Below are 27,646 nucleotides of genomic sequence, written 5' to 3'. Positions count from 1 at the left end.
AATTGGGCCATGCGATCGTGGGTGCATGAGACTGAGATCCCTGATTTCATATCGTTGTTACTGAGACTTACACGTCAGTGATGATATCACCAACATCATGATGTCAAGGAATCCCGATCCGCGTGCTTGTAGTGCTTATGAGAATCGAGAGCCAACCCCGCAAAGTGGTCAAGTCTGGCCACCAGTAACCCTGGCACTATCAAGCATCAATCGGGCGACAAACGGTCGACGCTAGCTACAAGTTGCTGCGAATCGCGCGAGGAGAACGAGACCACCGCCTACAACAAGTTGCACTCTGAACAGTAGCCCGCGTACCACAAACCGAAGTTGCGTTGCGTGGGGTGCAAGTGCAGCGAGCCCGCCGCGACCGCGATGGAGTGTGGCCTGGCGCCGCCGCACCTGCATGCAACCGGTGCTCGATCGACGGACCGGCCGCTTCTCGCCTCGGTTTTCTGCTCCGTGTCGGCTCTGGCCGCGGGGCCCGCCCGTCATCGCCCGCTGCGGTGCCTCGTAGGCATGCGCAGACCTTTCCCGGCTCCCCGCTTGCCGCTTTCAGCAAGGCCCGCGAGAACGCGCCTTCGCTCCCGGTCCCCGCCGCACCGCGCACCACGAGGCCACCACACGCCCCGCGCGCGGCCCCCGAGAGAGAACGAGACCGCGTCACGAGCGCTCTTGTCTTTTCCCTCCCCGCGACGCAACGCAACCCATCAATCCACTCGCTCGTCGCGGGCTGCGGCCGCGTCCACCCGGCGGCGCGCGAAGAAAACCCCTCGAAAGCAAAGCAGCCACACGAGCGGCGCCCCACGCCCGGAAGAAAGTTCGAAAGCAACCACGCCCGCGACGTGCAGCACATGAACCCGCCGCCGCAGCGAGGCCGCTCGCGCTATGCTGGCTCGGCGCAGGGCCAGCAGCTCCCGTTCATCGTTGACCCCACGGAGGCGGCGGGGGCGGCCGTGAGGGCCTTCTTCCCGGCGCATGAAGGGGCGGGCGGGGAGCCGTCGTCGTCGCCCGCGGAGCGCGCGCCGCCGTGGCAGCACCAGCGGTACGGTGGCGTGGGCGCCGAGATCTCGCTGGGACACGCGCACGGGCAAGGGCACGGGATGCGTCGTTACCATCAGTTCGGCGTGGAGGGAAAGCAGGACCACGGCGGCGGTACGTCGTCGGGGTCGCTTCCGCGGCAGAGCAGCTCGCCGCCGGGGTTCTTCTCGCGCCCCGTTGTGGATAACGGTAAGGACCAATGCTACCGGTCTCCTGTCTTGTCTCTACTCACAGATTCTCCTAGACCCCTAACCACTGCTGTTAAATCTTAGCTTCGTATGTTCTTTGAAGAGCTCGCTCTGGTCAGCCGAATTAATCGTTGCTCACTACTGAGTCATTGGCATTTTGATTTTCTTTGAAGATACATAGCTCGTGGATAACGGGCATACGTACTAGTTGAACCAAATCTGATATTGGCAAACTGCTGATTTCACTCATTATCTGAATTCTTTTTTAGTGTCATATTTGGGTGGGGTATTCGCTTTTTATTACTCTAAGTGAGTGACAATTGCTTATTTACCATCATGTCCGGTATGCATAGATTTAGCTCGACGCACATATTATTTTTAACAGTAATTATCATTTTTTTTAAATAACAAATGAACAATTATCTCTATTTAGATTGCTAAAACCGGTTAGGAGAAGAAAACTAGGGGCTGCATATAAATACCATGGTTTTCGTGGTGGTGGGGCCTTTCGCATGGCCATGCCTACTTGAACGCACTATGAATGTTTGCTTATTTATTACTACTTGCACCCCGAGCTTCAAATCTTTGTGCTTCACTTTTGTCCAACTTGACCCATGCTTATGTTTGTGTAGGAATCACTCGACGTGTATTGTTTCTCCTTCACTAGATATAAAAATGATAACTTTGAACTGCTTATTTAATATAAACGATCGGTATATTGGGGCGAGGACTTACACTTGAGATCACACACCTACCATATTTACAACCCACACTTTTGAACTGCGCACATATTATAATAATTGTTGACTAACCTAACAACTAACCACCTAATCTTGGGTGCACATATAGCCCCATTCTAAATTTTTCATTCATATTTGTGAACAAAGGAGTAAGTCAATAGAATTTTCATAAAACCATATTTCTTGCTCGTTTCTAGTTATTTTGGAAAGTAACCGCTATTTTTTCACACGTTTGCTTGTTAAATTCTTTACCTCACAAAGATACAATTTTGGAACTAATATGTTGGCTAATAACTTCTACCTTAATAGGAGGTAGAATGAAGTATCACAAACTTAAACCAGTGGCTAGGGGGCAAGTTTTGTATTTTAGTCATTGAATCGATCTAAAACTAAAAAAATAAATTAGAGATTCACTCGCACTCAATTAAGTTAAAAAATAATATAAGTAATGATTCAGAACTACATATTAGGTATCACTTGCATTTTTACATGTGGCTCCAACAAACTAGTGGTGATGGACACAAGCCATTTGGCCCAATGCAATGGTCGAAATAACTATAATAATACTCTTACTCCCTAATTATAAGAGTCATAGTATGGATGCATATCGTATGACCCCAAACCAACTTGCTGTGTATAGCTGATTAATTCCCACTTGACTGAGCATTGTATTGGGCCCCACTGACTACGGCATGATGATCTCCTACACTGCAGTCGCATGTCCGTGTTCAGCTGACCTCTCCTTGCTGACGTCTGCAAACCAGAAAAGAAATTCACAACTAGGAGCATGTGTCAAAGGTGGTACAAATATCTGTGTTGCGTGGATATTTTCACGTAAAATAAAAAATAAATTTGAAGCTAGCACTGAAATCTTTGTGCCGCGCAGATAGTCAAGACTGTTTACGGAAAAAATGACAATAATTTCAAAGCGGAGCTTCGTGCCACAATAATGATTCTCTCTCATTATAAATACTTATTTTGATTAAGATCTAATCAAATATTTAAAACTTGGATAGTTAATAGCTTCTAAATTATCTTTAGTTTGAAAATATAAAAATTACACGTGTAGATTTATCTTGAAAAATATTTTCATAATATTGTATTTTTATTAAATATTATAACTATATTCTAATAAAAATAATAGTCAAAGTTACAAGTCGAATATCGTGAAAAAGTTAAAAATGATAAGTATTTATGAATTATGACCAGAGAGTAGTAATTTTTTTCATGTCTTGGTTAAATGAATTTGTGTAAAATTGACGACAAGAAACCTGAAACATTGAAAGCTTCAAATGCAAGAATATGTAAGCCAAACTATCAGACAAGGATCCGGTGCAAGTTGCTATATCAACAGTAAATTAAGCAGTTGCTACAGCACCGTTGGATAAAAAAAAGCAAGGCCTCAGATGCTCACAAATACTGTAGCGATTCTTTCAATAGGAAACGAACTGTAGCCTGTGTAGCAGTGTATTTAGTCGGTTGGATTGGAAGATCAATAGATCAGATAGCATGCAGTCCTTAGGTTGCAGTTGCAGCCGCACCTGATCCTGGTCTCAAACGATCCAATCAAGCTATTTTAGCTATTAAGGAAGTTTTAAAAGGGAGAAACATTTTTTCAATGAAATTCAATCGACTTATTGAAGAAGTTTAAAAAGAGCTAAGCATAGTAATTGAGGTAATCAAACTACAAGCTAGGAAAAAAAATGGTAATCAAGCTACTACCCGCAAAAAAAAATTGTAATCAAGCTACAGCTAAGACACGAATAGAAGGAGAGAAATAGTTGACTTATTATCACTGCTGAAAAGTGGAAATTAATATCCAATTATGCATACAACACCTTTTCATGTGAATGAGTGTTACAATTATATTTTTTTTAACCGACAAAAGAGTTACCTGTTATTATATTAAGAAAGAATAAAGGAGTGTTACAACGCTTTGTTGGACCAACCAGCAAGAAACGACACATGTTGTACATGAACCAAAACACAAGAGACCAGAACTAAAAACTGGTCTCTAGCGCGTCACTAGGTTTAGAGAGCACGCTCTACAAGACCTTTCGCACCAGCCATGACCCAAAGGCCTGCTTGGCACCAACCAACTTGCTCACCATCGGCTGTGCGCCCTCAAATACATAATCATTCCTCAGTTTCCAAGTCATCCAAGCAATGAGTATGATGATCGAGTTGATTAAACGGCGGTGGTCTCTTGGTGACAAGATCTCAACCCAGCATCACCAATCATTGAAATTAATATCATGTGGTTGATACTGAACCACACTTGTCGTGTGAAGAGGATGCAAGCAGTGAGTAGGTATTGCACCGTTTCATCATCTTGATCACAGAGGGGGCACCACGATGGGTGAGGCAGTCCCCGATGAGCTAACCAATCTGTAGTCCAACAATGGTTCCTCATTGCGAACCATAAGAAAAACTCGCTCCGCGGCGGAGCCTAAGATTTCCATTAACACTTCCATAGTTTGAAGCCGATGCTGCCCACAAAAAAGGCATTGTACGCCGAGGAGGCTGAGTATTGGCCCGTTGCAAAATGAGTCCATCACTACCACAATCAAGAATTTTTTGTGAGGGTCCAAAACTGCCAAGAAAATAAGGAAAACCGTCAAGAAAATTTTTATTGGCGATGCACCGCCAAGAAAACACCCTCACGAATAGAACGACAAGGAAACAAAATTTTCGTGGCGGCCATCCGCAAGGAAACAGTTCCCGATGGTATTTTCTGACGGAAACCCCCTGGGCAATTTGGGTGCGTCAGGTCTGCAGAACGATAGGGATTATTTTCCCCGATGGCTATCAGCCGATAGTTTAATTTGTTTTCGTGAGGGTCACAACCGTTAGGTGAATATGTCTTTTCCCAACGGTACAACACCGTCAGTTTAATAATTATTTTACCGACGAAAGATACCGTTAGATTAATGCAATTCAGGGAGTGTTAAAATCCACCAAGAAAATATACAGAACCGACAGGAAAAATACCAATTATCCTGACAGCTCTAAACCACCAAGGAAATACAATTTTCCTTGACTGCTTTGGCCACCAAGGATATATGCACTATGGTCAGCAAAGCACATTTCATGTGAACACAAATATGGGATCCCACCTTGGCAAGCACATGCAAATGAGATTACAAAAATTCTAGTAGCCACATGCAAATCAGATTACGATAAATTCTTGCACCCACATAACAGTTTTAAACATCCATAGGTCCATTACAAGTCCATTTGTACATGTTAGCTAGAGATGATAATAGTCCATCATTCCTAATAGTCTACATCACATGCATAAGGCAGCATTTCAATGCATGCCAAAATATACATAAGTCACTACCAATTAGCAAAAGGTTAGCCTCGCATCAGACTATGTTCCAACCAAAATAGACCAAACGAGAATGAAGTCTACATCACAACATGCCGATCAGCTGCCAGTTAGTCATTGAAGCCATGGTTGTCATCATCATAGTCACCGAAACTATGGTTGTCACAATCATAGTCATGGAAGCCATGGTTGTCATGATCGTCATCACTGAAACCATGGTTGCCACAGTCATAGTCACTGAAGCCGTTTTTGTCACCATTGTGGTCACTGAAACTGTTGTTGTTGGTGCGCATGTTATCACCAGAAATGTCATTGTTGAGCTTGCCTTCAGCTGAGTGAGAACCTATATGTGATGATCCAGCCACCTGCAGAAAATGTGTACATGTCATTAATATACTTTTGTAGCTTGTGATATATAAAAAACTTAACTTGCATGCTACATCTGCAAGTGGCCACAACAAGGAAATAAAATGACACAAATAAAGTACTACATCTACAAGTGGCCACAACAAGCAAATAAAATGACACAAATAAAATGCTACATTTAGATATGTACCAAACCAGAATTCAAGCAACAATAAAATGACACAACATGACAATGTCGCCAATCTATACCTCTGCAAATAACATAGCTGGATCAATGAAACCAAAGCATGCATATCAATGAATGATGTATACAACTTAAATAGCTATAAGTTTTTATGCAGACAACAAAAACCATTAATTTTGGTAGCTAAAAATACATAAATAAACTCCACTAGTGAGCACTGCTATTCAAATTATACAATGCCGTGATTGTGATAGTTCCAAAGTGCTATTCTCATGTTACCATGCAAAGGAGTATGACAAATTGATGATATCCCTTCGCTTCTTAGAGCAATGCAATGCTTAACAGAAAACTGTTGTACATCCACTCCTGATCTGCCATTAATTTGTTCTGTTTTTAAATGATGAGAAAGATGATACATTTCGGTTTTACAAATCTAACATAGAACAATGTACCAAATATCAGTAGATAGAAAGTAGACAAATAGAATAACCAATACCAGCATCTAAGACCCAATCACTTAACATTTACCAAAGCTAAAAAAAGGAAACAAAATAGTATTGTCCGCTTAACATTTACCAAAGCTAACACAGAGGAAACAAAAATAGTAATGTTGAAAGGACAATGATGCTGTCTAGAGGGGGGAGGGGGTGAATAGGCGTTTTTACAAAAAAATCGTCCTCTTTTACCGTTGGGCTAAAATTGCAGTGAAAAATAAACTAACGAAATTTTCACAAGTAAAAATCTTAAATATGCTAGGCTCAACTAGTGCACAATCACACTAAATAAGTGTGAAAGTTACAATCCTAGGGTGACAAAAATTATTCAATTCTAGCAAAAGATATGCAAGAAAACTCTAATTTAAAAACCCTAAAAATACTATTCATCAGAGTATCCGGGTTCAGAGTGTTTGCAACAAATTATACAGAATCCGGAACCTCTAGGTTCAACCGGGAAATAGCTTGAAACTGAAATTAATGAATGACTAAAGAGTTATAGCTCAAACCAAATGAAGTCGTGTGTTTCAAATGACGATTCTAAGTAGATCCACGAAAAACCTACAATCAATTTCACACGAACAAGTAGATCAAGTAATATACATAAATATTGAGCAAGAATACAAGAACAAGGAAATAAGAGAGGAGACACAAGATTTATTTCTTAAAGTTTGGACACCTCTTCTAGAGATTCCTATGTCTCCGTTGAGGGGCTCAATCACATTTGAGCTGGGTCTCTCTCAACCATTTTCTCTCCAAGCTCTATCACACTTGAGCTTGGTTTCCACTCTTGATTTCTTCCCTTGCAGAGGTAAAATCGAAGCATTTACAAACTTTTCGTGACACACCATAACCTTGAGTGCTTGTTGGCGACGCCTAACCGCCTAGGAGCTCAAAGCTCCAAGAGTAATAAACACAACGATGAACTTCTTGTCGATGAACTCGAGTGCTCAAGAAGGGATTTTAGCTCACTTCACTCAATCTTTCAATATCTCAACCCAACTCACTGTTCTTCTCAAATCTCATACTAAAATAGAGTGGGAAGTAGTTCTTTTGACTATAGAGGGTTTTTCTTTCGTGCCCAAGCAACAGAACAAAGGAGAGGAGTGAGGGGGTATTTATACCTAACCTCTGAAAACTAGTTGTTACAACATTTTTTGTACTAACTCAGAGTATCCAGATCAATCCGGAGTCTCCAGGTAAACTAAAAAAGGTCCAAACCGAGATCCCAACTCAGAACTTCACCCGAAGTATCAGGAACCTGGAGTATCCGAGTAAATCAAAAATGCCCTAACAGACCACTCAGCTCGAAACCTCACCCGGAGACTACAGACAACCCGGAGTATCCGAGTTCAGCACAGTTCACCCTCTAAAAACGACGATAACTTTTGATCTCAAAGTCCAATTTCGACGATTTTGGACTCTATAGAAAGCTTATTTTGAAGGATACACATCCCAACTGAATTCATGACCTCAAACATATTGTATCAAACTAGGAACACTCCAAAACTCAATTTGAACACTTCCACACTTTCCGCACCGGGCTCCTAAAGCTAACTCTCACTTTAGGTTGGTTAGAAAACTCTTAAGCACTAACACACGATAACTAGCTCTACGTTGCATCAGTCTTAATAGTGTGGTATACCTACACTCAATTTTAAAGATAAAACTCGTTTAAATCAATTTGAGTATTTGACGACTTTCAAGTACCACTTCTTTCATTCAAACTTTGAGGGTTGTCAACTTTTATATATTCTTCACTCCATCTCTTCTTGATTCTTCATATGATTGATGCGAATCACTTATAGCTTCTCATGGCCTCACATAGTCCATTGGCGCAAAACCGTCACTTGCTCTTTACCATCGTCTTGGTCCTTCGACGTCTAGCCATTTGCTTGCCCTTCACCACCAGATGGTCCATTGCAGCCGAGTCTTGCTTACCCTTCACCGTCTTTTTATAGAAAACCACTTTATATTCGACATATTCAAGGAATTCATTTTATCAAATATGGAGTCCATTCTTCTTTTTCACTCTTGGCATATATAATTTTGATTCAACTTATGCCTTTTTATAGATCCTAATCCCAACTCACTCTCAAGTACAAAATACATGGGTTAGTTCATACAACTTTAATGACAATTTCATACCTTTAGTTACTTGATCTCCACAAGTAACTTAGTCTTCATGCTTCAAGCTTCTACTTTGAGCTTTTCCTTCTTATCATGAGCATCACTAAGATCTCAATGACTTTGATGCAATTCTTTGAACTCATAGCATTTCTCAATTAATCCATGCTTCATTACTTATGCATCTCCTCTCGAATAACCTAATAACAATTCTCAACATAATTGTTAGTCTATGATATTGTTATTGACTTACTCAAGCATCACTTAGAGCTCATTCATCTCGATGCATATCCCTTCTCCATGCATCACATATGGAACAACCTACTAACAATTCTCACCACCATTGTTAGTCCATAGGTATTGTCATTAATTACTAAACCCACACATAATAGCTAGATATACTTTCAAATGTCCACTTAACATTTCTCAAAGCAAACACAGAGGAAACAAAAACAGTAATGTCCTATAGAAGTAGATCGGTTGTTAGCTTACTAGTTCTGCACACACACAAGTAGTAATTCAATTAAGATGCATAGTCCTACTAATCTTCGGTCTATCACCCACAAATCTTAGCAAAGAAAATTGAAATAATCCACTGTGAAGTGTGTAAGAATGGAAAATCCAAATCTTACCACAAGAGAATCGATCGGAGCTCGTCGAAGAGGGAGGCAGATGGGTCACGCGTTGCACGTCCAACATAGTGTTCAGGGAAGGCAGACTGTGTTGAAGGTCCTTAATGTATGGCTCGATGCGTCCTTGGTCCTCATCCTCAAATCGGGTCTGCCTGACTGCCTTAGTGCACGGAGTGACAAATGGATGGTTGGATTCATAGATAGTTTACCCTATAGAAAAATTGGAAGCAGGAAAATCAGACCCTAATATCCCCCTTCCCCCTCTGCTTGTTATTGATAGAAAAAGAAGCAAATGGATTTGATTACTCACATCCTGCTGGTGAGGACGACCGGATCCGGGGAAAATACAGTGGTGGTGGTGTGCATAGGCCTGGAGGGCAGAGGACCGGAGGAGGTGCAGGCAGATCTGGGCCGAGCGAGTGAGGGACTAGAGGGCAGAGAGCGAGCGTGCACGAGGCTGGAGGGCGGAGGGCAAGCGTGCACCACCATGCCCTCTACCTCGCACGGAGCACCAGATCCTTAGTCCTCATCTTCAAATCCAGTCAGCCTCGATTCACGGAGAAGCGAACTAATGGACGGGTCTCAGATCCAGGCAAATGGATGGCACGAGCAGTGGAGTAGGTCCTCGTCCTCGGTCTACTGCGAATCCGTACGTGGTGATGAAGATTGGGGTGGAGGGGGCAGGCGGGATCGGGTTACAGGTGGAATTAGGGATCGGCCTTCGTCGAATCCGGTAGGGTGGAGGCGGGATTGGGAGTGGAGGTGGAGGTCGGTGTGTGTGCAAGCACTTGGGGTGGAGACATGTTGGCGCTGCACGCTTGAGTGGCTGGGGAGTGAAAGGTGACGGCAGGGTGAGATTTGACACGGGACTAGGACAAATTGGCTGCAGCGTGTGTTGTTTGCGCCAAACTTAGAAAAAATTGTGGCTTGGGGTCGTTGGCGCTGCACGGGCCACCAGCTAATTTTCACGCACACGGCATGGGCACGGATAGCGCACACGGGCAGTTGGGAGCGATATTTGCCTGGAGGCACGACATGGGTAGCACGCGTAGCAGCATGCAACGTTATTTTTTTAGGCAAAAGGGGGGGGGGGTTATATTGAACGTGAAAGAATAGTACAAACCCCTTTTACACTTAGACTCTTAACAATACAGGAAATGATAGCGATTACATTGACGCCCTTAACATCACCTCTTCACAAACGATTCCTTCCGCCGTGCATCTCGCCATTGAGTTGACACTGAGCGATGCAAAACGATGAAGGCTCAGACCATCCCTCTTGTTGATCCACATCATCTAGCACCACAGAGTGGCCTCCATGGTGCATCTTCCACGGTGAACAAAAATCGGCAACTCCGCCATCCGAATCAACAGAGGAAAACCATAGTTCGTCACCGCCCAACCAAAATCGAGCAACCCGGAAACACAAAGAAATCCAGGGGATTGAAAGAATACCTCCCCCCCCCCCCCGCCCAATCGCATCTTCACCAAAACCTCAAATGTCACATATACCTCCCAATACCTCCGCAGGCAAGGACATTGAAGCCAACATCTGCACCAACGATGAGATGGAGGAGCAAAAGCCGGTCGAACACCTTCGCATGCAGTGTTATTATGTAGCCGAATGTTGTTAAGTCAACAACATTCTGTCACGGGTGGCATGTATACAGCTTAAGACTACTTAATTTAACCAAATTTGGACTGACAACTCATTAGAAGTCGAATTGACAGTGTCTTGAGGAGGTCAGCCCATTCAAGGAGGCATTACAACAACCTGAGCAAGACATATAGACCAGTTCTTTGTCCCTGGATCTCATATGGTACATACAAGACCTTGTTTCAACCAAGCACAAAACATTAATTACATTCCATGTACATACCTAATATCAGTGGTCCATAGTAGTGTCTAATTAATGTCACTTTAGTGTAGAAACACATCGTATAACATTCATCATTGCATAATTGGAGAACGGAAAACGTATTTACAGTCATGCATTTACAATCAAATTTAATTGTGATAATGAATAACAAATATTGGTATAATTTCAATATTTACAGTCAAATTTAATTGTGATAAATCAATTTTATTGGTGGTTTGTGGGCTCCCTCAAGATAATACATATTTTATTGGCAGTTTTCATTCACCCCTAAGAAAATAAGTATTAGCCTTGGCGGTTTTCATGGACCCCCAATAAAATAAGTATTAGCCTTGGCGGTTTTGTCAACCCTCAAGGAAACATGCATTTTACTTGGCGGTTTTAGTGTACCCACCACTAAATACATATTTTTATGAGGGTGGAGAGATACTCCCAAGAAATATATATTTTTCTTGTCAGTTTTCATTTGCCCCTCACAAAAATAGACCACCCTCACGAAAATTCCTGATTCTGGTAGTGCATGAATGGATGTCCAGCTCACCATGTTAGAGGATCATACCATCAACTATGTCCCATGTAAATATTCAATAATGGCCTCAACTGACAAAGCACCCCTGATGTCAGTCATCCAGCGATGATCCACGAGCGCGTTAGCTATAGATCGTGTCTTAAATGCCCGCTTACGTATGGCCACAACCAGATTTGGTGCGAGATCAGAGAGGGTCTTCCCATAATGATCAACCCAAAAGAGAGTATCACAGCCATCCCCAACTGTAGAAATGATTGAAGCCGAGAACATTGCCCTTGAATTGTCACTGATCTGAAGGTCAAAAGAGGCCCAAGGCTTGTCCGGCTGGGTTTTTTTGCAACCACAGCCATCGCATGCGAAGGGATCAAATCAGTGTCTCAAGATTGTGAATACCCAGCCCACCAAGTTCCAAAGGACTAACATACTTTGCTCCATGCCACGGGATAATGCCCACCCTTAATTATTAGGACTTATTGCAACTATATGATTAGGACTTATTGCAAGGTAAGTAAGATATGTTGTTAATTAAGTAATGGTATATGTTGTGGGTGATTGAAAGTGTATTGTTCACATATTTTTGCCAAAGTAACTTGAAAATTAATAAATGAGTGTGAGCATGTAGCAGGGGGTGCTGGAGGCCCCCATGCCTCAAACGCCAGTGGTGAACCCATGGCTTTACGCCTAGAGGGAAACCAGCCTGACGCCGGACACGAAAGTGCTTCAAGATAACCCCCATATCCCTAGTGCCATCCTGGGGAGCCCCTACACAGGGCGCAATCTATGGTGGCGACATCGACTAGGCCATCATGCCGCCCAAACGCAAGAGGCTCCCCACCTCATGACTTATCGCCACTCCGTGCCCAGTGTCTCGACTACGAGACCATGACGCCAGCGCAAAACCTACAGACCATGTGGGTCCTCTTGAGCCACCCATCGGTACATGTACTGAAGGGCTTGCCTATGGCACTATAGCTACGTGATCTCGTCGTCCTGGTCAAGACCGCCTGACGCCAGACCACGTCAACATACACCACGCCCATCGCAAGGTCCGGTGAGGGCCACGGTCGCCAAAGATCACGACAGGGCCCACTGTGGAATAGGTCCCGTTCTCCCCCAACCACGACAGGACAACCAACCCTCCGACCTGCATAACTCTCTACGCCAACGTGACCTTCATGGCGTGATCCAGAGCCAGGTGGCACTAGAGAGCAAAAGGACAGGGCTCGGCGGGAGCGAGAAAGGGGCAAGCAGCTCTACTGTATGCCTTCCCCCTGCAAGGAGGCATCAGACGGCTCCACCCCATCGTCGGGACCCCGAGACCACCGTCTCTCCACCCGGGCGTGCACCGCTGCCCAGGAATGAGTGGCTCCCCTTTACGGGACAGGTGTAACGTCCTATCCGTTAGGTTAGGGAAGTGCGCTGGCCGGACAAGTTCTGACAGGTCCTAGCCGAGAAGCATGACGGCTCGACCAATCTGGAAGAGTTCATGCAGATCTACACCAGCATGGTGCAGGCTGCGAAAGGCCATGGGAAGGTCATGGCCAACTACTTCCCTACAACCCTGATCGGTTCCGCCAGGTCTTGGTTGATGAACCTCCCTCGCGGGTCGGTTCACTCCTGAAAGGACCTGTGCAACTAGTTCGTCGCCAACTTTCAGAGGACCTACGCCTGACCAGGGGTCGAGGATGACCTATATCAGGTTAAATAGTGACAAGGTGAGTCGTTGCAAAACTTCATCTAGGGTTTCACGGAATGCCGGAACACCATTCCAAGGATCACAGGAGAATCCGAGATCATAGCATTCAAGCGGAGGGTCAAAGACCAGAAAATGGTTGAGAAGCTGACCACCCTGGTAATCCAAAGCACAACTAAGCTCTTTGAGCTCACGAACAAGTGCGCGCAGGCCGCCGAGGCCCAAGAACGATAGATCAACGCCAGGCTGCAACCTACGTCCAATCGACCTGCCTCTTCCAAAGGTGTCGATCGGAAGGACAAAAAGAGCAAGCGCAAGGCCAGACCTCCCAAGGTCTTGGCAGTCGAGTAAACCAACCTAACACGCCAATTCTTCAAAAAGAAAGACGGGAAAAAGGGTCGAGACTACTGCTCGATCCACCGTCCAAACGCCCACGACCTGACCTAGTGCAAGGTCGTGCGAGGCATCATTTACCAGGAGTTCGAAGAGCGTAAGCACAAGCACGACAATGATGATAAGGACGGGGCCGCTCCCGACAAATCGGCACTGGGATACCAACAGGTCGATCACATGGTCCATCACATCTTCGAAGGCGTCGCGATATATTACTCTAATAGGGAATACAAGTCGATGGTCCGAGAGGTATGAGCAACCACTTCAGACCGAGCCCACACCTGAAGTGGTCGGAGGTCCCACTCACTTTCAGCCAGACCGACCACCCCCCGTGCGTCAAACACCCTAGTTGCTACCCAATCGTGGTCGAACCCACGGTGCAGAACATTCGGCTGGGTCGTGTACTCGTCGACGGAGGAAGCTCGATCAACCTCCTCTTCGCCGACGAACTGAACTCCCTGCAGATTCCGAGAAGCTCGTTGAAACTGTCTCCTCCTTTCTTAGGGATCACCCCGGGCTCCTCAGCCAAGCTGCTAGGGCAAATCGAGCTGCCAGTCACCTTCAGCTCACCGGACAACTTCAAAACCGAAAGGGTCCTTTCGATGTGACCGACTTTGGGACAGCGTATAACGCGATCCTCAGACGACCAGTGATGGCCGCCCACTATGCACACTAGGCGGTCAAAATCCCTAGGCCGACAGGGGCCATCACCGTTGCTAGCAACGCCAAAATAACACTGCACTATGACAAGAGGAGCATCGATATGGTCGAACTGACTCTCGGATCGCAGCCCGCAACCACTGAACCAAGAAGGCAGCCGGTAAAGGTCCATGTTGTTGCCATCCCAGACGATCTGCTTAAGGCAGTGAGTCTGGATGACACCAACCCAACCAAGTCAGTTTAGATAGGGGCCACGCTGGACCCCAAATAGGAACTCGCGCTCATCACCTTCCTCCGAGCGAACGCAGACATCTTTTCATGGAGTTTGTCTGATATGTCCGGAGTCCTCAGGGATGTGATCGAGCACAAGTTGTCTACGCGACTAGACGCACGACCAGTATAGCAGAATGCGCATTGGTTTGCAGTCGACCGGAAGGAAGCACTTCATCAGGAGATTGACAAGCTCCTGGAAGCAGGCTTCATCCGGGAGGTGCAATACCTAGAATGGCTGGCTAACCTATTCATGGTCCGGAAGCACAATGGTAAGTAGAGAATATGTGTCGACTTCACCGACCTCAACAAGGCATGCCCAAGGGATCTTTTTCCACTTCCCCAAATCGATCAGCTAGTTGACTCAACTATCGGTAGCGATCTGTTATATTTCTTAGATGCTCGTTTGAGGTACATTAGATTAGTATGTATAGGAAAGATGAGTAAAAAACAGCTTTGGTTACACATTTTGGGATCTTTTGCTATGTAAAAATGTCTTTTAGCTTAAAAAGCATCGGCGTCACTTACTAAGGGTGTATTGAGTAAAGGGGTACCCTAGATAACGGGCCCCGCCAAGGACCTAACGACTAGAGGAGTATATTTCCCAAAAATTGGTCGATCGTGCGACCAGGATATGGCTCCAGTGACCAGTGTAACGCCTACGTGACCAGTTTCCCGTCGCCATCGCATAAACTCGCGATCTGCTCCACTGATCGCAGAACCAGATTTGACACAACCTATCCAATGCACATTTATTGACACCCACTCAAGTGTTTTCCTTTCCTAGGTGCCAGCTCCAGTGGACGAAGTCATGGATGATGCAGAAGAGCATTGTCCCATCACGTAGCGTTGAATGCTGCCGAGTGGGACTTTGCAGGCTAGCACAACGACGCATGATGGATGAGACGTCTTCAGCAGCCCGACCAGGCAAGTGGATAGGGATGACACAAAAGGGCACTGTCCCGTCTCGTAGCATTGAATGCTGATGGGTGGGACTTTGCAAGCTAGCATGGCGGCGCACGACGAATAGGACGTCATCAGCAGCCCGACCAAGCAAGTGGACGGGGACGGCGCAGAAGGGTATTGTCCCGTCCCATAACATTGAATGATGCAAAGTGGGACTTTGCAGGCTAGCATGATGACACACGGCAGGATATACGGTGCCTTCAGAGCAAGTGGGTATGTCTTGTCCTTCGTAATGATGATTTGGGTTAGATATTAGGATGAGCAGAAGTTTTCTATTTGAGCCCACATGTAAGGTCTCCTCCTCCCTACTATATAAAAGGACGAGGATCTCATTTGTATCAAGGAGATCAAGTCTGGCAACCAGCTAGAACATCATCTATAATCAACTGAGATCCTCCAAACACATAGGACGTAGGACTTTTATCCTTCAGGAGCCCGAATCTGTATAACTCCCTGTGTCCCCGAGTTCACCGTCGACACACACATCCAGTTCCTGAAACACCGTTCACGTACCTACTGTCCAACATACTCTGGAATCATTGTCAGGGACTAACTCTCGAAAACTATGACATCTGTTCTACATTTTGTGCTATCCGAGTGACAATAGTAAATCTAAACGAATGGCAAAAATACAATATTTAACATTCAAACTTAGCTTGAAGCAAATGTGTTTTTTGCCATTCATTTAGGTCTACTATTGCAACAATATAAACACCCAAATTTAGCCACTCGTTTAGTTGGGGAGATAGGGAGACAGAGAGATGAGGAGATGGGGCTATGCGCTTGGGAGATGGGGAGACGTGGCTACAGGCTCGAAGACAGCGAGGTCAGTGATAGGTTTGGAGATGGTGAGGGCACTGACAGGCTCGGAGACAACGTGAGGTCAGCGACGGGCTTGAAGATGGCGAGGTCGGAGATATGTCGAAGGGCTCGGAGATGGCGCGAGGTCAGCGACGGTCTCAGAGACGTCGTAAGGTGGCTATGGGCTTGGTGACGTCGAGTTGGCTGGGGCGGTCATGAGGTGGCTAGGAGGACGTGGAAGCCGGGCACAAGGGGTAGAGGTGGCTGTAGTGGTGACGGTGACCACCGCACCATTTTAACTGCCACTACCCCTCGGAAGCGGCTTCTGGAAATTGGGAGCAAAGTGAGATGTGGGGCACGGTTGAGGGAGGCGGGCTCAATTTATAGAAGAATTGTCACTGATGGTTTGGAATAAGAACCGATAGTAACAATGACTAACACAGCTAGTTTATCTTCGCTTAATAATTGATCCATTATTTAGATATTGAACCGGTAGTGATAAACCTTATCACTGTCGTTTTGTAATGCGATCGACAGAGATAAGTATTATCACTGCTAGTTTGTATTGACTCAATTATTGTTTTGTCAGTGAGCTTTTGAACAACAATGATAGTTATTATCACAACTGGTTGGTATTACGAACCGCAGTGATACTTCATTGTCGGTTCCAGCTACGAACCGGTAGTGTTAAGTTGATTATCACTGCCGGTTCATGTTACTAACCAACTCAGCTTTTTATATGCGCTTTGAGCTTATGAACCGGTAGTGATTTATTATTACTTCCGGTTATTACTAAATTGACAGTAAAAGAAGAGCAGAGATGGAGCAACTCTTCTCATCCAAATGATCGAAACACATCCTTATTTTTTAGACAGAGAAGTGTTTCATGGTCAAATTCATTACATTCACCAACATTTCATTTTTAATGCTTGAAGTAATGGCACTTCTTATCAATTATTTCAGCAGTAATCTGTTTTTTTTTTCAGCAGAGCATGATTCTATTTTCTCACGAAAAATAAATTATTTCAAGAACCTCAATTAAATCAATCGTGTTTTCTACAACGCTAAATTATTATAATACTGAACTAGTGGTTGGTTGCAATTAAATCATGCTGTCAGTTTGTGAATTAACTTTTGGGAAAATAGAAGCATTTGTGTTACTTTTCTACTTGAATTATTAAAAGATACATACAAATTTAGCTACTTGACTGAGTCTCAATTTTGACCAAATTATGCAATGAAAGGCATCTTATGTGCTTTATCTATAATAGGCTTTCCAAGTGCAAGAGTTGGAGTCGGAGGAGGTGGTGAGGTTCACCATGCGATAAATATCTATAAGAAGACGAAGTCCCCCGTCGACTTAGCCAGACAAGGTACCCTCTCTCAAATCTTTGAGGATGGAATCCCGAACCCCACTGAAATTATGCATGGTATTGGCAACTCCGAAGAGAATATCACTGCCAGCAATGTTGTCCGCTCCTTCTCCGGTGGGTTCTCGATTGGATCATGGGAGGATTCAAATTCTATCGCGTTCTCCAATCCGACAAGCAAAGCCGGAATACACAACAAGGATGACATCATGTCCACCCTTAGTAATTATGAATTACAGGTACTATCTATTACATAAATGGATTTTTATTACCATTTTAAATATTGGTTATGTGGCTTTTTTACATATGTTCTACGTGTCCTTACTGAAAATAAGGGCTTTTCTCGAAAGAAACCTAGATAGATATGATCCTACTCCCTCTAATCATAAAAACATGATGTTTTGAACAAAGTTCGGTTAAGCTTTTAAAACTTTGACTAACAATAGTTGTCAAAATATTTAGTTTGTAAGCATTCAAATCATATGTGTAAATTTTTCTTTAAAAATATTTTCGTAATATCACAATTTTATATAATTTTATAAACATACCCTAATAAAAAAAATAGTGACCAAACTTATGCGTTGGAGACTGTGTCTTATCCAAAACAGCAAATATTTATGACTGGATGGAGTATTAATTAAAGAGCAGCGAATGCCACATTGCATATGCCATAATATCAGTAATTGCATGTATTTATAAGACCATGGCCAAGGGCTTCCCTTCGGGAATGAAAATCCCGTCGTGAAGAGATTTTTGTTCCCTTCAGCGCTTCAACGATTTTTCTTCATAGTTCCCGTCACGAAGGGATTCTAAAAGTCAATCCCTTCAGGACGGGATTCTCTTTCCTTTCCCTTCGCGATTCTCCTCGAAGAGAAGTTGTTGGAGATGAGAAAAAAATAAAGAGAATGAGAATGAAGAAGGGAAGCGAGAAGGGAACGAAATGAAAGAAATATGGTTGGAGATGGTCTAATCCTCCTAGTTTCTTTAATATGTGAGTATGGTACTGTTCCTGTTAGAACTCACTTACGACAGGTTAGGTTTGTTTTGTCAGTTATGATGCTATACTGATTTACAGGCAGTCAGCCACTAGAAAATTAGTTATGTGTGTAATGTCTGCATGATTTCATGTTATATTTGGATCTGTGCATGCAGTTTGGTGCGACGAAGGAGACGGGTGTAGATAAATACCTGCAGATGCAGCAAGACCAGGTTCCATTCAGAGTGCGAGCCAAGCGAGGATGTGCCACGCACCCAAGGAGCATCGCAGAGCGGGTATTAAACATGATTTATTTCAAATCCCAACATCATCTTATTGATATCAATGATCGATGACCGTCTTGCTGTTCAAGCAAGCATATATAGCTGTGCTAAACGAAGCTCTGAAAATTTGATTACGGAGCAGCAGCTCTAAATATATAATCATATTGTCGTATGATTATCTGCATCTAGCACTGGTATCGTTTTTGTTTTTGGATATTATTTAAGGTTGATCTTCAGGCATGTGACCAATAATGATGTGGTAGGAGCGAAGAACAAGGATCAGCGAGAAGCTCAGGAAGTTGCAGGCCCTTGTGCCTAACATGGACAAGGTGGTTAATCAGTAAACATTGTCCATGCATGTCGTTCATATGATCTCTTTGTTTACAGGCATTCAATTTAATCATCTCTTTTTATTGTTCCAAAATGTGACAGCAAACGAGTACAGCGGACATGCTGGACCTAGCAGTCGAGCATATCAGGGGACTGCAGAGTGAGCTGCAGGTATATGTAATCCGCTTATATTAGAATAGCCTGAATATATATATATATTCTTATTACGTTAGCCCCTAGATACCAGCACAAGCAGGAACAGAGCAACACTGAGTTTTCCCATGCACGCGCAGGCTCTCAAGGAAGAGAAGGCGAAGTGCACCTGCCGCGGCAATCATCCATCGAGGAACTGATCGGCTAAAATTGGTTCCTGGCAATACCACAGGATGGCACTGCACGCTTTCACACTGCAGGAAGGTAGCAGATAGCATATATACCGAACAACAACAAAGTTCCAGAGTTCATCTATCACCCTACCTTGATAAGCAAATCGGGCTATATCTCTCTTTATTCATACAGTTAATGTTTAGCTTCGAGCTAGAAGTAGATGTTGTGTCGTTTCATATGGATAAGCTAGCAGAAGCATCTCCTCTCTCTCTCTCTCTCTCTCTCTCTCTCTCTCTCTCTCTCTCAGCAAAAGTTTTGATACTGCAACAGGATTTAAGCTACTGTAAGTTCTAAGCTAGCAGAAGCATCTCCTCTCTCTCTCTCTCTCTCTCTCTCTCTCTCTCTCTCTCTCTCTCTCTCAGCAAAAGTTTTGATACTCCAACAGGATTTAAGCTACCGTAAGTTCTAAGCTGTATTCAAGAATTACCGTTGTACGTTCTTGGTAGCCAATTTAGTTGTGATAAATAGTGAAGAATTTGTTCGTGTTAATAAAGCGGTGGTCGTTGACTCCCTGATACGTACGCTTAGGTTACTTCCAGTCAAACTTGTTCCAATCCTACTCTGCAGTCGAAGAACATGGAGGACGGGTAGCCGCAGTGCGGACTTCGCACATCAGAATTCAGGGCACAGGCCATTCCACAAAACGACCATAGCCTAACGCCAGCACGGCATCCTGTTTCATCTCGCCACCGTCGCGCGTAGGATGCCAAAAAAAAAATAAGTAGCAAAAGGGCGGCCCAAAATAAAAATTGTTGCGGAAAAAAACCAAAAGACAGAATAAAACGCTCTTTGTGAGCTGCTGGCTGTGGGGTTCGAACCCACGCGCACTTCAGTGCAGAAGATCTTAAGTCTTCCCCCTTAACCACTCGGGCAAACCAGCTCGTCGTACAAGATGTATATTTTTATCTTCATAACACTTCTGTCCATTTCCAAATTCCAATCTCCAGCGCCTCCCTCCGGCCGTCCCTCGAATCCCTCCGCTCCGCTCCGCCCCGCACCCGCCGGCTGCCGGTTTGCCGCGCATTCGCGCAACCATCCTCTCCCCCCTAAACACTGAACCCGGCCCTAGCATCCATGGAGAGAATTCCTCTCACGTTACGTCACACCATAATATAATCACTAACATATAGAATCTATTGAAAAATAACTCATATATCAACCATCACGTCATAATAATTTAAAACTAGAGGATCTCGTTCCGACACCTATGCCCCAACAACACACACAATCTAACTTCCTCCGACGCCGCCGCCGGCACCGCTTCTGTCCTCAGCCACAACGCCGCGCGGTCCCACCAGTCCGTCACACGAGCACGGCCGATCCGCCCCCGCCGTCCCACCCGACGCAAGTACCCAACCCGGCCGCCCTGGCGCCATGAAGCTGGCCAGCCATCCGCATTCGCCCCGTTGCCCCCTCACCCCACCCGGCCGCCCGCTCCCACCGCGCACCGCCGCCACGCGGCCCTTCGCTCGCTCCCGCGGGCCGCCGATCCGTGACTTGCCGCTCGCGCACACGCGGACCACTGCCGAGCACGCCGCGACCGCGGCTCGGCGCCCCGCTCCCGCGCGTGCCCCATTGGATCCAAGCAGCCGGCTTCGAGGGGTCAGGACTCCCGTCCTAAATATAGTCTGACCGGCGCACGAGGTCTTCGTACCCAGCGAGAATGGCAGCCTCGCCAACCGTCAGGGTGCTCGCTATTCGTGGTTCACGGGCGTTTTGTTCCCCTCCCCCCGTTCTCCTCCCCTTAGCTTTGTGCCTCACGAACAACGGCGCAAAGGTGGGCAAAGGCCAAAGAAGACGGTCCATGGTCAAGCTGCTGAGAGAAGCCACGAAGAAATTCAAGGTCTGCTCCTCCGTCACCTCGATTCCTTCGGGTACGATCTCCCGTCACCATTTTTTTTTCTGGAATGTTGCTTGGTCTTGGTCTGCACTGTCTGCATTCATGGGGTTATGGGTTAGAGTGTGGAATTTGTTCTGCGTGTTTGTTACTGTTTGGCATCAGACGGTACAGTCCCTAGAAGGCTAGAACTATACAGCAAATCATGCCTTGTGCTTACCATGTAAATTTGAATGCACACACTATTGCACCCTGCGGCATAACTGTGTCGTGTTTGAATTGAATTCATTTAGCTTAAACGCTTTTTTGCACTTTCAACATTTTCTTCCTTCACCCTTGCCAGAAAAAAAGGAAAAGAAAATCTTCCTTCGACATGTGGTTGACATAACCATGTTATGTAGAGCATCTGGGCCTCCATATTTACTAGGGAATAAAATGGGGAAAAGATCTATGTTATTAGGGAAACATTTAACTTTTTGGCTGATTTGCTAAATACTGTGCCTAAAATGTCTGGGCCGCAAAAACCAGCCTTTGGTTTGATTTTGACGTTAAATGGAAAAAGGACAAGCCATTAGTTGTAGAAATATATGAAGTTTAGCCAAAAAAAAAAAAGCAAATCTAAGTTTAGCTGATTGGTGGGTGAAGTATGCATTTTAGTCATTGTTCATCAATAGTAGCTTGCAGTCCTGTTATGCTTTTTTAGTGATGGTTACCAAAATACCCTGTCCTCACAAGCCACTGTTCCATAGTTTAGTAGCCATTGCTCCATTGTTAGTAGCTGATTGGTGGATGAAGTATGCATTTTAGTCGTTGTTCACCGTTAGTAGCTGGCTGTTCTGTTGCTTTTCTTAGTAATGGTTACTAAAATACCCTGTCTTCACAAGCCATGATATGTTGCTTTATTCTCTTCCTGATGGTGCTTCCTGATGGTGTTTGATTGGATTTGGGGCTGAAAGTTTGAACAATTGTGTTTAATTGCTGATATGTTTTACTTTTAAGTTATATTATCAACGCAATTAGTATAATATCAACTCAAATTCGTTGTGTTGCACCTCATTTTCTCAAAAAAATATTTTTGTTTTGCATCAAAGTTTGCTCTCAGTGACAAGATATGCTACTCTTTTCTTCGGTTATGTGCTATATTTGCACTTCATATATTTATTATACTTTCGCAGTTTCAAAATAAGGTTACTATTATAACCAGTTTGCACACATGGTCAGTGATTTGAGCTTTATGTTAAATGATAGCAAATACAACTGCAGGGCATACTTGAACATTGATTTTCTTGATTCGACAGCGCATATCTGCGCTGAGCATTAATTCCTCCAGGTGACTAATATCATATTGTATAATTGGCCGCCCTGCTCTTTTGCCAGATGAAATTTGACTAATAGGACACCATGGAGAGACTTGAGGTCGACGGGGACTTTATTTCTGCTGGCAGTTGGAAGGTAGGCCCCCTCATTCCACCGAATGCCATTAATGCTACAATGTTGGTACCATTGGAATTCTGTTATTCTTTGTGTGAGTATCTTTAGTTACAGGGACTTTTCAGGACATAGATGCTGTAATTTCATTCAAACTGTCATGTGATGCTTATGTATATAGGCGTCTTCAGTTTAGAAAACAACTTCATCTTATAGAATAGCCCCACTGTTTCAACCAAAACTTTAAACAAATTATATTGAATGTTCTTACGTGAGTATTATCAAACGATAAGTTGGTAAATGTAATTGATAATAAAACAGTAGATGTTTATCGTTATTTATTTTTTCATTTCCTGCTGTTTTCTGAATAAATAGTTTTGCTTATTCAATAATGTGAAATATTAGGATGGTAGAGTAAGTTGGATTATTCTTTGCCTCTTTGTGCAGCTACATGGAGCATTATGTAAGCAACTTTACACAGTAGTTCATGAAGTTTTGGATGCCATTCCTGCCCTTGATACAACAAGACCAGGAAGCAGTTCCGGACTCCTCGCGTTAAGTTCCTTGAGCATAGCTGTTGAGAAGGCCAAGAATTTACTTCAGTATTGTTCAGAGTGTAGCAAGCTTTACTTGGTATATAATTTGATACATGTGAATGTGTTTGATATTTCCTAGCTTGAGAAGGCAAAAAGGATGGATATAGGATACATAAATTATTCTTGTACTATCATATCATTTATGGTAGTTGGATAACATTATAGATGCTTGGCAGATATGTTGGGTATATTTCATGGCAGAGAACAATTTTTGATAAATTTATATTTATTATCGCATGCATTGTTTTTTACTAAACACTGCATTGCAGGCTGTTACAGCAGAATGCGTTCATACAAAATTTGAGAAGGCAAGACTAGCACTTCTGGAAAGTCTTCACCAAGTGGAAGAAACAATTCCCGAAGCAATTAATTCTAAGGTTGCCAGTGACATTGCCGAAATTTAGCTTTACCAGCTATTTTTGTTGAATCATGAATCTAAAATTTCTACTACAGATTCTAGTAGATCCTAATGGCTTCATCAGGGGATCACAGTTTTACAGTATTCCTGGATTCTAAGGATCCTGAAGTGCCATAGTTTCATTGTTTCTTTCGATACCTAATTACCTCTGATATCCTTATTGATGAGCGAATTTACTGCTGCAGCCTGTATCCATTAACTGTTTCATCTTGATTTAACTTGGATCATGTTTTCTTGAGGAATAACTTGGACGCCTTGTCCTCTGATAACTATCTGCCATTCTAAATTTCAGATCACAGAGATTGCACAAGAGCTGGATAAAGCAGTTTTTGCTTTGGATCAGTATGAAAAGCAAGTTGGTGATGACGTGAATCAACTAATTCAGAATGAGAGCAAATCCAATGGGTTCCTTGATGAAAATGAACTTGATTTTTTCCGCCAAATTGCTTTTCGGGTTGGTATTGCATCATCCACGGCAGCTCTTACTGAGAGAAGAGCACTTAGGAGGCTTCTTGAGAGAGCCCATGCAGAGGAGGACTTCAAAAAGGAATCGATTGCAGCCTACCTACTTCACCTCATGAGGAAGTACTCAAACATATTTAGAAGCGAAACAACAGATAACACTAACACCAACTCCCAGTGCTCAAGTCCTTCTTGCTCCTCCAGTTCAGTGTCTAGCTCAATTGATCTCCATGGAAATGGTCAAATTCTTGAGAGGCAACTACCTAGGGCTGGCTCCTTCAATTTGAAACAGATTAAAGGGTTATCAGGGAGCATGCCATTGCCACCTGAGGAGCTGAGGTGCCCAATCTCCTTGCAGCTCATGTATGACCCAGTTGTTATTGCATCTGGTCAGACATACGAACGAGCTTGCATTGAGAAATGGTTCGACAGTGGCAACACAACCTGCCCAAAAACTCGCAAACAGTTGTCCCAACTCTCCATGACACCCAATTACTGCATTAAGGGTCTGATAACATCTTGGTGTGAACAGAACGGGATTCTAGTTCCATCTGCACCGCCGGAATCTCCCAAGCTAAAATATTTGAGGATTTCATCCCTGAAAAATAGCACATGCCTGGTGACTAATGGCATCAGCACGGTTTTGTTTGAAGCCACGGGTGCAAAGGATGACATCAAGTTGGACAGTGAAGCTGCTTTGGGGAAGTTTTCTCGTCAGAACTCTGGAGAGGCTGCTTCCAATATATGCATAGATAAAGTCTGTCCAGAGAAGTGCTCTCGTCAGAACTCCAAAGAAGCTGCATCTGAGATATGCGAAGTTGAAGACTCTCTGGATAAGTGCTCTCATCAGCACTCCAGGGGGGGTGTGCCTGAGAGATGTGAACAGTGGCTCCGTGTGCTGAATAAGAACGACGCTGAGAATATGGATGAGCAACATAAGGAGGTTGAGCAGATCAGACACCTGTTAAAGAATGACGATGAACTTAGGGACTATGCAGGTGCTAATGGTATTACTGAGCCACTTATCTACTATCTGAAGATGGCTATCTGCAGAGATGATGTGCATTCTCAGGAGGTTGGAACAATGGCTCTTTTCAATCTTGCTGTTAGCAATGACAGGTAAAGATCAACTTTGTTTTGCTTGCTCAACCATAGACCGTGGAAAAAGGCTTGACCCCAGTAACACCATAGGTAAATGACTTGAGCTCAGTTGCCCTCGTTATTTCACCTCTGCATTTTGTTTCCAGGAACAAGAGACAGCTGCTCGCAGCAGGAGTTATACCCCTGATTGAACAGATGATACAGAAACCCGAGACCTGCGAGGCTGCCATCGCAATGTACCTGAACCTCTCCTGCCTCCCCGAGGCACAGGCGATCATCGGTTCAAGTGACGCCATCCCTTTCCTTATCAAAGGCCTGAGGGAAGACGGATCCCGGAGCAACACCTGCCGTCTGGACGCGCTCCTCACGCTATACAACCTCTCCCTGCACGCGCCAAACATCCCATTCCTCATCACCTCCGGCATCATCGAAAGCCTCCACACCGTGCTGTCGCCGTCCTCTGCATGGACGGACAAGGCCCTCACCGTCCTGCTCAACCTGGCGCTGACCCGGGGCGGCAAGAAGGAGATTGCCACCAACCTGGCCATGGTGGGCGCCATCGTGCTCATCCTGGACAACGGCGAGCCCGCCGAGAAGGAGAAGGCCGTCTCCTGCCTCTACGTCATCTGCAGCGGCGACGAGGGCAGCAGCCAGACGGTGCTCCAGGAGGGCGTGATCCCGGCGCTGGTGTCCCTGACGGCCAACGGCACGGGCAGGGCCAAGGACAAGGCGCAGAAGCTGCTGAGGCTGTTCCGGGAGCAGCGGCAGCGGGAGCTCGAGGAGCTGCAGCCGCGGGTGCAACTGCACGAGGTGGCGAGCCAGGCAGCCGCGCAGCACCAGCATGATGAGGAGGAAGAGACGGCGGTGGCCGCGGCGCCGGCGGCTAAGCCGAGCGGCGGCAAGAGGCCGCGGCTGTCGGGGTCGAAGAGGTTCACGAGGGCCTTCACCTGCCTGCTCAAGAAGTGGAGCCTACGCTGAGAAGGATCGGCATTGGCCGGTGTAACTGTAAACTGTACTGTCAATGTAGCATTGTGCTGATAATCCTCCTGATACCTGCTGTGCTCGTGGTTCGTCTCAAATGTTCTGGCATCTATTTTGGAAAATAATTATATTATTTTTTTCAGATATTACAGAAATAATACAGAAAATAAAAAAATTTAAAAATATTACCTATTCGTCCAACAAACCGTATGGTGAAAATATAGACCCCACAGCGGCTGGACCTTCTCTCACCTATTTTCGCCAAATATTTGACGGAAAAATAAATTTCCATCAACCGTGTGGCGGCATACTCTTTTTTCAGTTGTGTTATTCGGCGAAAACTGGCCCATTGAACTTTTGCATTAATTATTTTATATTTTATTTTATGCATGGAAATTTTTTACTTTTTATGTAAATTTGTGGAAGTACGTGCTTGATTGAATAAATTTTTTAATGGCGCGCTATAGCTCATTTATTTGCTATGTTTCATTTAAATTAAACTTTATGGTATATATTGAAATACATGCAAGTGAAATGATAAAACCACACTGAATGTTAGATAGAATGTGTACATGAAATGAGTATATAAAATTTAAATATTACTAATGGAATATAGGTTATATCTAAGATACATACACGACTTAGGTAATAGATTAAAAAATGATAGAATCACCTTGAATTCAACAACTACAATAATTAGTAGCATAAATATTACAAACGAAATAGCCCTTGAAGTTGGTTGTGCCTTATCTCCCGGTCCATCCAATGGTAATCGTATTCTGGGGATTTTGGTCTACGTGGTGCCGGTATATACGGAAAATAATCAAAGTTAGGATCCCAATCATCTGTCCCATCGTCAGAGAATTCGTAATGGCGTGTAGTTCTCTAAGGAGTAAGCATGAAGTCATCATCGTCGGAACAAACCCATTCGGTTGTGACGGAAGTGGTGGAAGCACGTCCTCTTGTGGCGGTTATCGAACGACCACCTCTTTCACGGTGGCTCGAACCACCGCCTCTTTCGCAACGGCATGAAGGTCTCAAATGACCACCTCTGCGTCTCCAGTTATGTCCGAATAGGCAGTCGTCACCGAAGAGCAGATGCAGCCCTAAAAAGTTCTTGATGGGTTTGTTCAGCAACTCTTCATCATGAGGGAATACCTAGTATGAAAAAGAGCATACGAAAATAT

At 44.4% G+C, this 27,646-nt stretch overlaps 2 protein-coding genes and 1 non-coding gene across 5 annotated transcripts; 2 read left to right on the top strand and 1 right to left on the bottom strand.

Annotated features, from left to right (window-relative positions):
• The first annotated feature begins 9 nt into the window (after positions 1-9).
• Positions 10-19,839, top strand: LOC133925523 (uncharacterized). Its single transcript, XM_062371423.1, has 8 exons — positions 10-73; positions 328-1,227; positions 17,561-17,662; positions 17,738-17,898; positions 18,812-18,931; positions 19,183-19,248; positions 19,352-19,420; positions 19,543-19,839. The coding sequence occupies exons 1-8, from the start codon at positions 10-12 to the stop codon at positions 19,600-19,602; spliced, it is 1,542 nt and encodes a 513-aa protein (XP_062227407.1). The 3' UTR covers positions 19,603-19,839.
• Positions 19,840-20,433: 594 nt separating this feature from the next.
• TRNAL-UAA (transfer RNA leucine (anticodon UAA)) lies at positions 20,434-20,516 on the bottom strand. The gene has a single exon. It is a non-coding gene; the product is annotated as a tRNA-Leu (tRNA).
• A 336-nt stretch (positions 20,517-20,852) lies between these two features.
• On the top strand, positions 20,853-26,567 carry LOC133924466 (U-box domain-containing protein 6-like). Of its 3 annotated transcripts, XM_062370013.1 has the most exons (6): positions 20,853-21,510; positions 22,851-22,925; positions 23,349-23,534; positions 23,767-23,874; positions 24,208-25,496; positions 25,625-26,567. In XM_062370013.1, the coding sequence occupies exons 2-6, from the start codon at positions 22,875-22,877 to the stop codon at positions 26,454-26,456; spliced, it is 2,466 nt and encodes an 821-aa protein (XP_062225997.1). In that variant the 5' UTR covers positions 20,853-21,510; positions 22,851-22,874; the 3' UTR covers positions 26,457-26,567. The 3 variants fall into 3 exon arrangements, with proteins under 3 accessions (XP_062225997.1, XP_062225998.1, XP_062225999.1); XM_062370014.1 differs by lacking the exon at positions 23,349-23,534; XM_062370015.1 differs by lacking the exons at positions 23,349-23,534; positions 23,767-23,874.
• Positions 26,568-27,646: the final 1,079 nt, after the last annotated feature.

Source organism: Phragmites australis, chromosome 7 (genome assembly GCF_958298935.1).
Source record: "Phragmites australis chromosome 7, lpPhrAust1.1, whole genome shotgun sequence".
Classification (NCBI taxonomy): domain Eukaryota; kingdom Viridiplantae; phylum Streptophyta; class Magnoliopsida; order Poales; family Poaceae; genus Phragmites; species Phragmites australis.
Note: the sequence above shows the minus strand (reverse complement) of the source record. Positions and strands in the feature narration are given on the sequence as shown.